This window comes from Apteryx mantelli, chromosome 6 (assembly GCF_036417845.1).
Source record: "Apteryx mantelli isolate bAptMan1 chromosome 6, bAptMan1.hap1, whole genome shotgun sequence".
Taxonomy (NCBI): domain Eukaryota; kingdom Metazoa; phylum Chordata; class Aves; order Apterygiformes; family Apterygidae; genus Apteryx; species Apteryx mantelli.
Genome location: NC_089983.1, coordinates 41,628,556 through 41,644,857, shown reverse-complemented (window position 1 = coordinate 41,644,857; position 16,302 = coordinate 41,628,556). Strand labels below are relative to the sequence as shown.

Here is a 16,302-nt window from a genome sequence, read left to right as displayed (position 1 = left end):
ATATGTAGTGAATATATATTTGTGTATTTATTTGTGTATATATATATGTATTTGTGTATTTGTATACTTGTAGTGAATTGACTTACTGCAAATAATACATAAGACAGTTATTACTTTTGCCAGACTTGTTTTGTGCTAGTTGAAAATCAGCTAATAAAAGTCAGGTCTATGCCATGCAAGAGAATATGTTTTAGAGGCATCCAGCCTCGTTTCGGTCCGAGTTTGTATGGCGCTGCACCGGGTGCAATACTAATCGCAGCCTCAACTGGTGGGGTGTCGCTGGTGCCAGGGCACCGCTGGCTCGCGCAGAGCCACGTTCAGCGGGGCTCTTCGTTGCACGTCCCGTTAACGGGGGTTAAATCGTGTGGCGCTAGATGGCTCATGGGCATCCGTGGTACAGGCTTACCCAGAGCTGCCACCACGGACTCGCTGTGCCTGCTGAGTCTGCTGCGCCACGTGCGCTCGGTGCGACTGTGTCACCAGCGTGTTGCTCGAGTGCCCGCGTTTCAGCGATTCCTTCTGGCTCACTCTATAAAAATCCTCTATGTCTGATGTGTCATGATGCTCTGCTCATCTTCTCTCTGCTCGGCTTCTGCTCCTCGCTTGGTGGTGGTAGTTTGTGGCATGTTCTGCAGGCTCCCTTTTTTCTTCCAAGAGGCTTTTGTCCCAAAGGCAAAAGAGGAAACAACGTTTTTTTTGCGTTTCTCTTTTAAAAGTGAATTTTTGAGATTTTAGTGAAGGTTTATTACAGGTTTGAGCTTGGAATTGTGGATGAGGTTCCATGCGTGGCTCTATGGGAGTAGTTCCTTCCGTGAATGATGATTGATTGATTAACTTTTATCTTGGCCTTATAATCTCTTCACCATGGAAAAGTCTTTGGCCTGATTTTGAGCATAAGTAGATTTTTCCATAATTCCAGAAATGCTTAATTTAATCATAGAAAAGAGGATGAAGGGAGAATCCCATGCGTGTTGCTATTCTGTAAGCTGTGTACAATAGCCGATATTTTCAATGTCCGGCAAAAACCAAGGCAATTTGAAAACATGCACAAGCTTTTCACTAATACATTATGGAAGATCTTAAAAGCGAGAAAGGCCATGGATGAATGAAGAAGTGAGTGCCCTTACAAGATATATTGCTGTTTTTCCCCTGCTTCAGTGGGTCCTCTCCCTTGATTTCTTGGTTCACACTGATTTTGTAAAATACTGTAACATAGACGACTAATTAGGAAAAAATGTTTTGAGTTTTAGGTTGTTGTTTTTTTCAGCTGGGCTCAGGACTGTTTGGCTCTCAGTAGCATTGTTGTTATAGGCATGATGGCCTGAGAAGATAAATGAGAGAAGAACTGTGGGAAGAGGCAATATCTTTTATTAGACCAAATGGTGTTGCTGGAAAAAATAGAAAAGCTTTCAGGCACACAAAACCCTTTTTTAGGTCAGGTTCTCTTAGCTTTGAACTGCCTAATAACTGACTGTTGTGCCTATGAAGCAGTAAAAGCTGCTTCTTGTTCTGTCTGTTTTTATGAATAATACTATTTGTGTGGCATGCATATACTGCAACAGTTAAAACTTCCTGCCACTAAACCTAGTCATTCTTTTTTAATTCTTAGAATAATTATATAATCAATTTTTATTCAGACTGGTTTTCTCTTAAAACCCTAGAATTTGTGTTCAATGCGATCAAAAATGTAAATTCACCCATAAAAGATCTAATATCTCACTTGAGATATCATAAAGATCAGTATGGTTTCAGACCTTCCAATCTGAGAAGCTGCCTCTCTCTTCCCAGGTCAATGTGTGTGTTTTGAGATAAATGGGATGGACATGTTGGAATAGTGTGCAGTTTTAATTATTTAATGACACTCCGCTGCATTTTTTTAGTTAATGGGAAGGGAATGGCTTTCCAAGGGTAAGTAGTCCTCTTACTATTTACTAAGTACAAAAATAAATACATGTCTACAGTAGGAATATTGAGTATCATAAATATATCCCATTTGGCTGGTAAACTTTGGGATAACTGAAACTGTTAATGCAGAACGTGATGCACATGCTAATATTTCTGTTTTACATGCAATTTTTATCACTCTTGCTCAGACTGAGCGCTGTCGTGCCCCATGAGAAGTCTCGTTTGAATCTTAAAGGAGAATTTAGAGTATAGCAGCACTGAGAAGTGCAGAGACTCGTTCAGAGTGTGACTACACACTTTGTATGGTTGTCTGCGTGACTGAAAATGAAAATATAGAACACTGCTTACAACCCTGCAAAAAGCCAAGCGAGCAAGGAGCTATCATTATCACTCAAAATAAATAACACATGAAAGAATATAGTTGGTTTATAATGCAGGGAATGGATTTAGGATGCATCAAGGTGTTTAACATCCCTGAACGTTTGGTGTTGGTCGTGCCCTGGGGCTGTAACGTCCTCAGCTCTTCTCAGTGTCCCTGGAGTTGAGGGCCCTCATCATCTTGTGGAAATACTGCTAGTGAGGTTTTCTTGGCAGCTTTTTAGCACAAACAGTATTCTGCCGAGGGGTGTTTTCCAAATCACCGAAGGACAGCAAACTGAGTATTTCGTGGAGTGTATTGCAGAATTAGTGGAGTATATTTGGCTAAGCATATATTGCACTTTGTTTTCCTACATCTTGCTGGGCTATGCATTGAGTTCCATGACAATATTTCATTTTTAGAAACCTTAGAAAGACAAAGACGTTCCTTGAAAGACAGAAGATAAAGGATATATAAAACCCAGAACAATATGTCATCTAAAAGTTCAGATCATGATTGATAAGTGTGGGCATTTTATTGTTGGCTGTTACTGAATAATAGATTGTTATTTCAATGTGTTTTGACTGGAGCAATTTGTCTTGAAGCTACTTTTTTCACCTTTTTCTTTCGTGTCCTTTGTAAAATAGTTCTGTAATTTGATTTTTTTCATACACAAATGCAGATAACTTTTTTCAGTGTTGAGCAGCATTACATGAAAGCCTGTCTTCAGTTTATAAATTGATGAAAGACTCTGAATGCAGAAGAAATGTGTGATACGGAATAGTTGCTACCTACATTATGTGACAAAAGAAAAATTAAATAAGTTATATTGAGGAGGAGGTGTGCCGTCTATCTTATCTAAAAAGCCATTTTCACAGTTCTTAAATTAACAGTGTGTGGAACAATTTCCAACTTAGCACAGCAGAAACATGCAAGCTATTTAGTTGTCAGAAAGGCCTGAACCCTAGCAAGCATCCGTGCCAATCATGGAGGTAAGGATAGCATCCTCATAGACAAGCTCAGGAAGTGTGGGTTAGATGAGTGGACAGTGAGGTGGATTGAGAACTGGCTGAATGGCAGAGCTCAGAGAGTTGTGATCAGTGGCACAGAGTCTAGTTGGAGGCCTGTAGCTAGCGGTGTCCCCCAGGGGTCAGTCCTGGGTCCAGTCTTGTTCAACTTCTTCATCAATGACCTGGATGAAGGGACAGAGTGCACCCTCAGCAAGTTTGCTGACGATACAAAGCTGGGAGGAGTGGCCGATACCCCAGAGGGCTGTGCTGCCATTCAAAGAGACTTGGACAGGCTGGAGAGGTGGGCAGAGAGGAACCTCATGAAATTCAACAAAGGGAAGTGCAGGGTCCTGCACCTGGGGAGGAATAACCCCATGCAGCAGTACAGGTTGGGGGTTGACCTGCTGGAAAGCAGCTCTGCTGAGAAGGACCTGGGAGTGCTGGTGGACACCAAGTTAAGCATGAGGCAGCAATGTGCCCTTGTGGCCAAGAAGGCCAATGGTATCCTGGGCTGCATCAGAAAGAGTGTTGCCAGCAGGTCGAGGGAGGTGATTCTCCCCCTCTACTCAGCCCTGGTGAGGCCACATCTGGAGTACTGCGTCCAGTTCTGGGCTCCCCAGTACAAGAGGGATGTGGCGCTACTGGAGCGAGTCCAGCGAAGGGCCACAAAGATGATTAGGGGACTGGAGCATCTCTCTTATGAGGAAAGACTGAGAGAGCTGGGCCTGTTTAGCTTGGAGAAGAGAAGGCTGAGAGGAGATCTTATCAATGTGTACAAGTATCTGAAGGGAGGGTGTCGAGAGGATGGGACCAGACTCTTTTCAGTGGTGCCGAGCGACAGGACGCGAGGCAATGGGCACAAACTGAAACACAGACACTTCCATCTGAACATGAGGAAAAACTTTTTCACTGTGAGGGTGACAGAGCACTGGAACAGGTTGCCCAGAGAGGTGGTGGAGTCTCCTTCTCTGGAGATATTCAAAACGCGCCTGGATTCAATCCTGTGCAATGTGCTCTAGGTGACCCTGCTTGAGCAGGGGGGTTGGACTAGATGATCTCCAGAGGTCCCTTCCAACCTCAGTGATTCTGTGATTCTGTGATCCTTTCAGTGTCCCACCTTAAAATGTATTATATAATTGAACAATACCAGGGCATGTTCCTTTCTTCATTTTCCTCCATGGATATGACAGTGCAGAAATGACTCTAATGTATGTAATATTTTAAAAAAGAAAAAGAGTGAGGGCTTTGCTCACCAGGTCTGTTCTACGTCCTAGAGACCTTTCCTGTTTCTTTATTCTTTAATTGATTCTCTTCTTTATACCTAGAAAACTAGTCTTTTTCCACTGCAACCTCCCTCCCTTTTCCTGAGTTTCACACTACTTCAGTATATGTCACTTTTTTGACAGCTAAAGTAATTTACTGCCCATGCTTAAAAGATTGACCTTAGCTTAGTCTTTGAATACAGCCGTAGTTAGAAGGCATGGGATATAAGAAATGTTTGAAAATATTTCAGAAAAGAAATGATGGCCCTTAAGATTTGAGTCTTGAAGAAGAAAAACAGCTTTTGCTGTAGGTAGGCAGTGAGAGGGGACAACACGTCTGGATCTGTGACCGTCCGAGCCCTCAGTGTCTTTGCAAACCCCCAGCATAAATTGCCAGATTTGTTCTGATTGGTGCAAGTTCCACAAAAAGATAATTGTAGGGCAGAGCCTGCATATGTCTCTCCCGAGAGGGCATCCCGGGTGGCAGGGGGTAAGGTTTGCTCCTGGTATTTTGGGGGGTATTTGGGGGGTCACTGATATTCCTTACGGTTAGTGTCAGGCTTGGTGCCCTCAGCTGGGCTCCTGCCTGGGTTCTGCCAGGTGCAGTGCATTAGGGATACACTTGTGGTCCCAGCCACTGACCTGGCTCTGTGCAAGCTGAAGGTTCACCAGAAGGGTGGACATCCCCAAAAGAGTGATTCAGCTGCAGGTAAGCCTTTATACAAAACTGCTAGAGCGTCCTAGGAAGGCTGCGCTTATTATATAAGGGGGTTGAAGTAAGATACCCTACACCCTCACATTTTTTTTTTTTTTTTAGATAATGGTTGTGTTTCAGTATGTGGCTATTGTAAGCAGGATGAATTAGGAAACCTCTTACTTGTTATCGATTCATAGTGCTCCTTTTAAAAAATAAAACTAACATGAATAACTTTGAGAAAAATGTCAGCATTCTGTCTGAAAGCAACCTCCTGTAATGGTGGTGTCCTCTGGTTGTGGAGCTCTCGCAAAGGTAGTAATACTTTTAACAGAAAGATGTTAATATGTTTACATAAACATTTAGATAGAAATTTTATTACAAGAAAAGAGGAGAATTTTAAGTGGGATATAAAGTGCCCTTCCTGTTGTTACAGTATGTTTTCTGTTAAAGCTATCAAAATGACTTATTACTTTAGCATTTCTTGTTAAAAGGTACTCTGTCTAGCAATTTACTTTTTAAATGCTTCTATTCAAAATACCCATCAGCCCTCCGGTAATGCTGTGCGATACACTTTTTGGTGTTTCTGGAAGGGTGGCAGACCAGTTCGTGCAGGCTCTGCGTTGGCCCTGGCTGTACAAGGACGGTCCCCTTTCACAGCTGCCGGCACCACCACGTTCCTCGGGCAATGGGTGCCCTCTGCAGAAACCACCATGGTTTAACTGCTTATGGCCCTTTGATCTGCCCTCTCTTACCTCTAGCAAAATAAGATATATAAAAGAAAGCAGGAACTTCGAAGCCAACAGTTTGTCTCGTTGTCTTACCAGTGCATACTTGAATAATTCTATCTTGAGGGTCATTGTTTTGTTACAGGATTAATTTTTCCCACAAACCCTACTGAAATTAAACATTGTGGTATCTAAACAAATACTCTACTATGTATATAAGTATATATTTATATAGTATAGAGATATTTATAGTAGATAGGTATATCATAGCTATTTAGAGAAAATAAGTAGTTATCAATGTTCTTAGAATATTCTTCTTAGTGTCTTTGTACCTTCTACGATAATCACAACATTATTACAGTTCGGCTCTATTTCTGTCACGCTTAGCACTTCTCAGAAGAGGCTGATACCTTGCATGATCAAAAACTTTATCATAAGCTGTAATAAAAAAAAAACAATTTGGGACATAATTATCAGTATATGTGTGATTCTTTTCGGTGAAGCAACACTTTCAATGTTAATCACCATAGGCTTAGAGAATGGAACTGATTCTTGTCTGCAAGGGAGATTTTATAGGAGGGAAATTCGGCTGTAGCATAAAGTAGTTACTAATCTCACAGGCTTTTGTGGACTTGTGGTGTCAGCTAAATTTCTTGGTGTGTGTTTTAATGGAAACAGAGTCAGCGGAGGGATGTTTCAGATCACTGTTACTGAATAACCTCCAGTCAAAATAACAGCCTCTGAAGCCCCTCTCAGGTGTGCGATGGTTGCAAATTCAGATGGTTGAATTCATGTTTGTAAGCGAGGTCACAGCTGTGTGAGCTCTTTGGTCTCTTCTCTTTGGAGAAGATACTGAAAGATTCATGGTACAGATAATATAAACTAAAGAGTTTGCAACAAATACTCCACATCAGGGTTTCAGCTTTGCAGAAATATCTGTTTTCATCTAACTGGAACCAGCCTGATGCTGTCCAAAAATGCATCTTCCGTGTGCCAAGCAGAGATACTGTAACTCCGTACATGTAAAGCCACTGAAAGTCTGGTAAATGTCACCTAATGTTTCTTTCTGACAGTAGTTTACATTAAAAAGAAGAATTTTTCTTAGTGCAGTCATACCTGGTCACAATTACATTTTATGTTCTAAGAACATGAAGTAATTTCAATACATCATAATAAAATTAATTAATACTATGAAATTATTCTATTTTCATAATGTGAGCTGTAGTGTTAAAGAAATGAACTAGGTTAAAATAAATCACCCAAGTCTGGAAGTTAGCAAAATGTCTGTTATTAGCTATATATATATGTTTGTATATATGTATGTGTATATATACATATATAGCGAACTATTTGACTTCAGGGAAAATACATACAATAGATGCTTAGATTTAAAAGATTTTAGTCCTTCAGGTTGTTGGTACATCACATTATATGCTGTCTCATACTCTTCTACAGCACTGATCTTTTGGCTCCTCATATGTCAGGCCTTGGTATTTTGTGCTTTAATGACAGTTCTTTTGATTTCAGTTGACTTCAACAGAAATTTTCAACCAGTAACGACAGCAGCATAAGACTCCACATCAGATTTGCTTTTCTCTCCTGAGCTCTCTGAGATCAGAGGTTGCTGGAAACTTTCTCACGAATTAGGAAGGTTTACTGACAAATGGCTTTGTTTTACCCAGATTATTTCCTCTGAAAAATCTCAGATTAACCAACTTTCCTTGAATTTCCAAGAAGTCCAGGCAAAATCAGACTGAAACCACATTTCAGGAAAACCACACCAAACAGAGCCCCAGCAACCAGCAGGCTTTTGTATTCTGATTTTGAAGCAACGTGGTCGGTTGGGCTATACATAGCAGGGTGGTCAGAGCACTGTCGTTTGACCCTGCATCTATCTACATTGCAAGTGATTGCAAAAATAACTGTGTTAACCTGTATTTTGATTTTGACCGTACCTTGATGTAGAAATACAAGAGAACATAATTTGTTTGCCTAATGCATGTGTTTTTCTTTTCTTTTAAAAATCCTTTCGTTAAACCAGAACACAGATTTGTCTGGTTGAGACTTTTCCTGCGAAGGTATTGCTCAGGTTCAGTGACTGGTTAGATTAATAGAGGACTGTGCATGTCCTTCATACAGCATTCAAACCCTGATTCAAGCCTATTGTTTATAATTAATACAGGAAATATTTCAGTAATAAGGATACCAGTGTTCATATGTATTAGAAGACTGTGACTATAATAATGATATTCTTTGATGCCAGTATTTATAATTCTCATGCTTTCTTTTTTTGTCACAGGTTTTTCATTATTCTTATACAGCTTCATATGTGATTTATAACATACACACAAGGTAGGTCACATTGTTTTTTCAATACATTACGATTGTCAGTGGTTCTATAAATAAGGTGATGCCAGTGTGTTCAATTAAAAATCTTTACATTTTTTCAAGGGAAGTTTGGGAGTTAAACCCTCCAGAAGTAGAGGATTCAGTTTTACAGTATGCAGCATGGGGCATCCAAGGACAGCAACTGGTAAGCACAGTCATTAAAAATGCTGTGGTACAAGTAGTTTAATAATGTATTTACTCCGGACAGACTGAAGTAAAAATACAAATCTAAAGCCTTAAGAGAAGTTTTGTTGTATATTTCTGTTGGGAGGTATGTAAAGGTACAGTCCTGTTATAGGCTTTAGGGGGTTTTCCTTAAGAAAAAGCACATAAACATGTTTTATAAGTCTGATTCCAATAAGCAAAGTCTTTAATTGCACAATTATGGAAAGAATCACATGTTCATCTAAATATGCACTCAAGTGATTCTCAAAATAACCATCTTTATGGAAGCTACTATGAGAGAAGGAAAGTTGAATGTGAAGAGAAGTTTTTATTTGCAGGATCAGTGAAAACCTTGAGCACATGCAAGAAGCTTAACATCTAAAAGTGGATGTGATGAATTCACACTCAATGAAATGTGTTGTTTTCATTTCAGTACAAAAATTACTGCCAAGGTCAGACATGCTGCATTAAATTCAAAATAAAAACAACAATGCTGTGTTTCATCTGTTTCATTTTACCAAAAGCTTTACAATTTTTTATGAACATGTGTCATTCTTTATGACCAACCTCAATATGAGAAGAAGAAAATCTTGATTCTAGGAACAGCACTGATTTTAAACAGACCTGTGCTGGTGGTAGATGAATGCAAGAAAAAGACTTAACAAAAATTTGCTTCAAGTCTCTAAGTAAGGAATCCAGATAGTCTTAGTTACAATGTTCTAATAAGCTCATTAAGACCTGCAGACCTGATCTCATCTTTGCGGATGTGACTTGTTCACACGGAGAGGTTATAAGTTGGATGAAGATACCCTGCTGCTTAAATCATTCGTCAAGATGGTGGGTATATAAAAAATGCTCCTGGCTGGAATGTATTGCATTAAGCAAGTAGAAACAGGAAGAAAAAAGTAATTGGAACATGCATGGTATACTTTAATTATTAACCACATTAATTTATCTATAACGAGAACATAGTGACAGGATTGATGATAACAAATATATAAGTTGTTTACCAGGCAGTATTATGAAATGCTGCCACCTATGTAGGCTGTAACAGAAAGGTGATGCATCTGCAAAACTGAGCAGAACTAAACATATTTTAAATTAAATTGCAGTTTATAGGAAGATTGTCTATGCTGTACCTCTGATTAGTAATTTAAAGTGCAGCCAAAAAGTACATGCAGTGATTACTGAGAAAATAACTTTTTGTTTTCCTGAGATGTATCTTAAGGATGGAGACAAACCTAGCTATTACAAGGTTTAGAAAAATAACAAATCAGAACAACTCTTTATCTGTTTTACCTGGATTGTCATTCTGGAAATAGGTATGAATACTTTCAAACACAGGCACAAGCTGACTCCTATGTGAGTCTCAGCCCAGTGAAAAAGTAAGCACTGTTTTTAGGTGCAACCTTACTCATCCAAATTTGAAAATGTTAGCATAATTTATATTTCAGTGAGGATAACATTACTCATCTTTGTTAATGTCCCCAGCACAGTTAATGTCATGCTTTAAAAATATCTTCTCCACTGTGGGCTTTATGGTGCCATATGGTCTGCAGAATTAGGAAATAATAACTTCCATTAAAACACAAAATCTTTTGTGCACTCTGAATGGTACCAGGTGTTATCACATAGATGTAAACCTGCAATGAGAATATACTTAAGGGTTGCTTCCCTAAGAATCTTAGAGAGTCAGTAAGAATAATGTTTTTTATGGTAAAAGGAGGTTTCTAAAGTGACAAAAATGCATTGCCACGTCACCTTCCCGCTTCAGCAGCGGCCAAGGAAAGTAGAAGGAGCATGAATGAATAACGACTGTAGTGGATAATGGCTGTTGCTGCTGTCCAAAGGAACAGCTGCCTCTTTAGCCGACGCAGGATGGTATAGATAATTCCAGCAGAAGAGGCTAGGCAGAGAGCAGGTGTAACTGGGGACTCGTTGCCATAACGGTTCTCAGTTATAAAATTTGTCATTAGAACAGACACTTTATCAGTAAATTTTGAATTAAAGGCAGTATCGGAAGCAGTCGGCAGTCAGCCTGGATAAGGAGGATGAAGTCATTAAGTGGAAGATGTAAAGCATGGCAATCCATCAGTGGTTAGCTATCTGTAGTGCATGTCTGGGTTCAGAGTTGTGCTCTTACAGCTCCATGTTGCCAGATAAGCTATGATGAGTTTACCAAAGTCCCTCTCTTTTTCATATAATAATGGAAATAATAATTCATAATAAATAACACAAGCAGTGGAATGCATACTCTAAATAAAATGACTGTGATGTATTAACTCGAGTAACCTCCTAGAGCCATTCATTACAACTGAAAAACATATGATATCAAATGGTGGAAAACAAATTAAGAACTGTACATACACACCGAAATTTCATCTAGAAGGGCTCATGACCTACACACCCTACAGCCATCCCATACACAAAGTATATGTAGATCTCTGAAATGAAGATGAATAGCCCCCTTCCAGGTGCAGAGTAGCAATAACCCAGCCATGACAGGTCAGCAAAATTAGCCCATGAAATGTGAAGCAAAAGGCATAGGTATGTCTGACTGCCCCAAAGAGCCTACCTTCACTCTATAACCGTTCAGAAAGTCCTAGATTAAATCAAAACGATGTGTGTATAACACATGGACTAGGATCAGCTATAGGGTAAATTAAGATGTTTCCAATCCTTAGTTCTGCAGAAGACCTAAGTAACAATATAGGGCCTACACAGGAATCTTAATTTGAGTTCCTCGGTGAGGGGGAAGTGTCCAGGTTTCAAACAGAGAGGTAATGTAAGAAGATGAAGAGAAAAAAAAAGTGAAATATTTGAGCAGGGCTGTTTCGATGAAGCCAGGAACTGCTGATTGCGCAGAGGAAGGACTATGGCTGCAGTGCAGTCAGCGTACAATAATACCTTACACCCTTGTGAAAATTGCCCATCAGGCCAAGCTGTCTGCTGCTGGGGTCGCCTGGTGGGACAGCAGACCACAAGTGTTAGCGCAGGGGAGCGGAATTAGGTATATATCAGCTGTCAGGTGACCGGGTCATAACGCCGTTGTGTTGAAGCTACCACAGTGGTTGTGAGTTATTTCAGTTTCTTGCTATTTACCTAGAGCGGAGGATTTTGTAAAGACTAGGAGAAAAGCTCAGAGAAACATCTGCTGTTTGAGTCATGACATTTCGGTGGTGAAATTGCAAATGTTTGCCATTTGGGAGAACAAACTTTTATCTAATGAATTAATGTATTTTAATGTCACATAGCTGTTATTTTGGGGAACTGTTTCCAAGGTCGCATTCTTTCAAATGCTGTCTTTTAACTGTGTTAGAACTGTGCCACATCCAAAACGCCCTTCCCCTGGCTCTGTGTCTGTTAGGGAGCTGTTGTTTGTTAAATATTTGTCATATTTGTTCAGTTTGACATTTGATCAAGATTTTGAAAGAGACCAATTGATTATCTGTTTATGTAACTTTTATAAAATCTGTTACCACAGCAGTAAGTATTTCCAGGGAAAATAAACCAGCATGACTCGATACCCGAGTTGATTTCATGGGCGTTTTTCCTCTTCTTGTTTCCTTGATTAGGGACCTCTTTGCATGGGTCTGAGAAAGAGCTATGCCGCACCTGGTAGGAAGGCTTTATCAAGGAGGTGAATGTTAGTTTTAAAGGGTTCTGGTGTTGCAATACCCAAATCTCATCCCAAACCCTCTCTTCTACGGCCATATCTTCTCCAACAGTTTGTGCCGACAGAACTTAAACTTTTAGAGGCACGTCCTTCAACTCCCATAAATCCTTACAGTTCCTGGGAACTCTAAAGGCAATCTTTGTCACCAGAGATTGCTCCATGCTGTGGAGGTTCCCACCCTTCCACGCTGGACTTGGCTTGTGTTGACCCGGGGCAGCAGAGAGAAGGGAGCCGACTTCTCCGGCTGTAGTGATCTGTGGAGGCGGATCACAGTAGAAGCCCGAATATAAAAACTGGCCTCTGGTCTCCAGCATATGTCCGGTTGTCTATGAAAGATGGAGCGTTCCTCCTCCTGCAGCAGGGGTAGCTCTTCCAATCGGTCATCCGATAGATGATTTCAAGTAGCTCCCATTGAAGCATGTTTGGGAGCTGTTCAGTTTGACATTGCTTTTTCTCAAAAGTTCCAAGTAGTTTAAATCTAAGTTTGTCGTGCCTGGGTTCTATGTGTGGTTTATTTTGTATGATGTCCTTTATTCTCGCTTTATTCTGTGAACGTATATCCACGTAAGTCACTTTGCCTTTGTATTTGTAGTAGGTATTTTATGTTATTTACTACATTGAGCTCATTATTCTTGTGATATATTAAGTGGCTTTGAAGGTAGTTTGAGTTATATATTTGGAAGGATCCGCATAAATAATGATCGATTGACTTATGCATGAATGTCTGTGCATAAATAACTGCATATTTTAATATAGCAGAAATAAAGAAAATGGCTTAGCTATCCAGAATACTAAAAAGATCATTTTGTAGAAGTTTGATAGCTTGCTTTGTCAAAATTTGATGCCATCAACAAAATACAGTGTTATCAAATGGTATGACTGTTAGATGAGCTTTTAGTATGCTTAAAAGTAATTGAGGTCAACGTTATGTAGAATTAGCTATTATCCTGTATACACAAAGAACAATTGTTGACTGTAGCTGAATTATGGATTCCAATTGCTTTCATCAATTTTTAGAAAGTATTTTAAATATTTGAAAAAATAAAATTGCCCTCTTGTTAAAAAAAAAGAAAAAAAAGAAATAGGGTACTCACAACTAATGGAGCTTAAAAGCTGAAGCTTTTATAAAAAGAATCAAAAGTCCAACAAAAATGGACTTCAGCTTATATTAAAAATACCTAAAAAAAACCAAGCAAACAAACAGAAACCTGGAAACAAAACAGAGCAAAACCTACCTTTATTTCCATAAATAAGTGTACCACTTTAAGAACCTCTGCCCCTCTGCTTTATTTTTAGTCATCTTCATCCTGGTTGTCTTGTTTGGAGGTTCATTTTTCCTTCCTCGCTTAGTAACACCTACTGCCCCACAAAAATGCAAATATCTTTCAGACCTTGTTAAATTGTTGTATTAATGTGATGTATTTCTTCACAGCTGCCTTCTCTTCAAACTTTTAGCTTTTTTGTGTGGCTTTCACATACTGGTTTGCATAATAGAAATACTGCAGCAAGCAAGTTCTTTGATGGTATTTTATTTGCCGAATACCCAGAAAAGCTCAGGACTAATTTTAGTAAATGAGAAATTAGCAGAACTATGTTAGACACATACCTTGCTGAACAGATGCTTTAACAGCCATTAGTTGCTGAAAGCTTCATTTGCTGTTTTCTCTATCAAGTTTCAAAGTACAACTCCTATAAAAATTGGTAACTTAACTTTCTGGAAAGTTATTCACCATGTGTCTTATTTTTGCATAATTAACACTGTGGGTACTTGGCACCCCCTCCTGGCAAAAACACTTCTATTTGCAAATGAAGAAAAAAAGATCTCTCCGGGTTCATCAGCCAAGTAGGAGTTTAATTAATGCTAATGAAGTAAGTCCTAAGTAAATATATCTAATGTGCTGTTTTTATTTTTCAAAGTCTTCTGCTCCTTTGACTTGCTGTATTTTTAGATGAGTAACTTAAAATCACATATGGAAATGTCAAGGCTTTATTTCATCTTTCCTTTTAATCATGATGCTAATGAGGCAAATAGCTGTAAAACTGGGAGGAAAACGTCTGCTTGAATTTATTCTGAAAACCAGAAATAAACAAGAACATTTTAGTGTGACGCTAACCTCAGATATGATTGCTTAGTTAAAATAAATGGGGGCTCCTTACACAACTTCTGTACTTCAAAGTAGACTTTGGAGATCCTTTATCTTCCATAAGATGTTTCCACGAAGTAAGGGAAACCTGTACAGTTCAGCATTGCCTAGTTAAACCTTTAAGGAATTTGACCATAATTCTAGCAAATGCTGAAGTCAAGTCTGTCTGAAGGCAATGAGAAATGAAGGAGGCCACTGAACCTTTTTATTCTCTCTTCCAAATGTTTTCATCCACATTTCTGTATTTCAGCTGAGAAACTCACAGGGTCAGAGTCTGAGGATCTAAGCAGAAAAGTGAGAATATCTACAGAGAACAGGCACACAAAAAAAAACTGTCTTAACAGCAACTTCTGAGCTGAGCAGCAGTTGAAGTTAGATTGTGCATTATTTTGCAAGACTGGACATTGTGATAATTTTTTTCATGTAAGATGAAATGTGCTAAATGGTCAGATCCTGATATGGAAACCACTTACTAGCATACTAGCAAAAACTTTCTGCTCCTTTTTTTTATTTTTATTTTTTGGTACCAGAACTGTTTTTTGTCTGGGTCACTGGTGAGCACAGGCAATATAATGTTTTTCTTCACATAGGAATTAGAACTACCTAAAGGTCTGGAGTAAAACTAGATTCCTCCGAAGCTGCTACAACGAATCCTCTTGGATTTCTCAAACAAGCGTTGTATAATGTAAATGTTTTTTTCCTTTCCGTCTAAATCATTCAAACTCTTCTTCAAACGAAAAATTAAATGTTTAGTTTCTCTGAAGGTATTCTACTGAATTAATATCCATTTTCAATTATTAATATTTAGGTGCCCGCTTCACTTAAAAATACATGAAGTTGGAGGAGAAGATAAGTTTTAAATGTATGTTCTGTAATTTCAAAAATGATACTCTATTTGAGTTTTCTCTTTCTTGGAAAAGGGGAATGGGGAGTCTTACTGTAGAAAATGCAGGCAGCATTGGAAAACAGGAAAAATACATTCTTACATATCAAAGTTGGAAGTATTTAATAAATGTTTGTGAACGGTAGGGTAACCATTAGAGAGCAGGAACATTTATAAGTGAGAGGAAGCCTGAGCTGAGCATAGAATAAGTTGCTTCATCAATTAATGACGCTTTGTTCAGCTTAGTGAAATGCAATAAATGTGTCCTTGCATCAACTGTAAAATACAATACATGATCTTTATTGCCTGTAGGTAGCTTAAAAATGTTGAGTATTAAAGGTTAGCTATTGCTAGCCCTTAGTGAGAGTAGCTACTTTGCTGCATCTGGAAGAAGATGTCAAGAAATAATGAGAAATTATGTGTTTTATAGGAGCAAAGCATTATTCCTTCACTACTGTTTTTTGTGTGGAACAGTAAAAGGCCCAGCAGCTTTATTGTGAGTAAATTGAGATGGGACATAAAAGATGTTTCCTCTCCGTTTTCCCTAATTCTTCTTCTATTATCGCTAGTCTAGCACACGGCTAATATTTGAATTGGTATGTAAACCATGCACGCATGTAGTGCACTTTTGTATCAATAGCTCTGTTGGAAATGTGATGTATCATTGTGCTAGAAAGGTTACTTTTTTCATATGGATATATGTGTATGTATATACACACGCTCATGTGAAGACACATACAAACAAGCATAGGCAAAGGTTTGAAGGGAGCAGACAGGACTTCTCCTTGTAGCAGCCCACAGGGAGCGATGAAAATAGAAATACGCCCCTCTCATCTAGACTATCCTGTTGTTCAACATGTGTTCAACAAAGCATATCTGAATATTCACATTTCCTTCTGTTAGCTAATATTAACTGCAAGTCCAATGGCTCATGGGACTGCTGTGCTTCTTGTGTGAAAATTGCACTGCTTTCTGTAATGCAGAAACAAGATTATACTCTGTAAGTCTATGATTCTTTAGAAACAGCCACCCGTGAAAAGCAAATAATCAATGAGAAGAGAAATCACAATCTGATTTAGCCTTTTGCTA

At 38.9% G+C, this 16,302-nt stretch overlaps 1 protein-coding gene across 1 annotated transcript in view; it reads left to right on the top strand.

The window, feature by feature from the left end:
- Positions 1-16,302, top strand: part of DPP10 (dipeptidyl peptidase like 10) — a 287,083-nt gene that overhangs the window by 202,305 nt on the left and 68,476 nt on the right. Inside the window, exons 6-7 of the mRNA XM_067299348.1 lie at positions 8,257-8,309; positions 8,409-8,490. Coding sequence (XP_067155449.1) covers positions 8,257-8,309; positions 8,409-8,490 — 135 coding nt within the window. The remainder of the gene's footprint in view (positions 1-8,256; positions 8,310-8,408; positions 8,491-16,302) is intronic.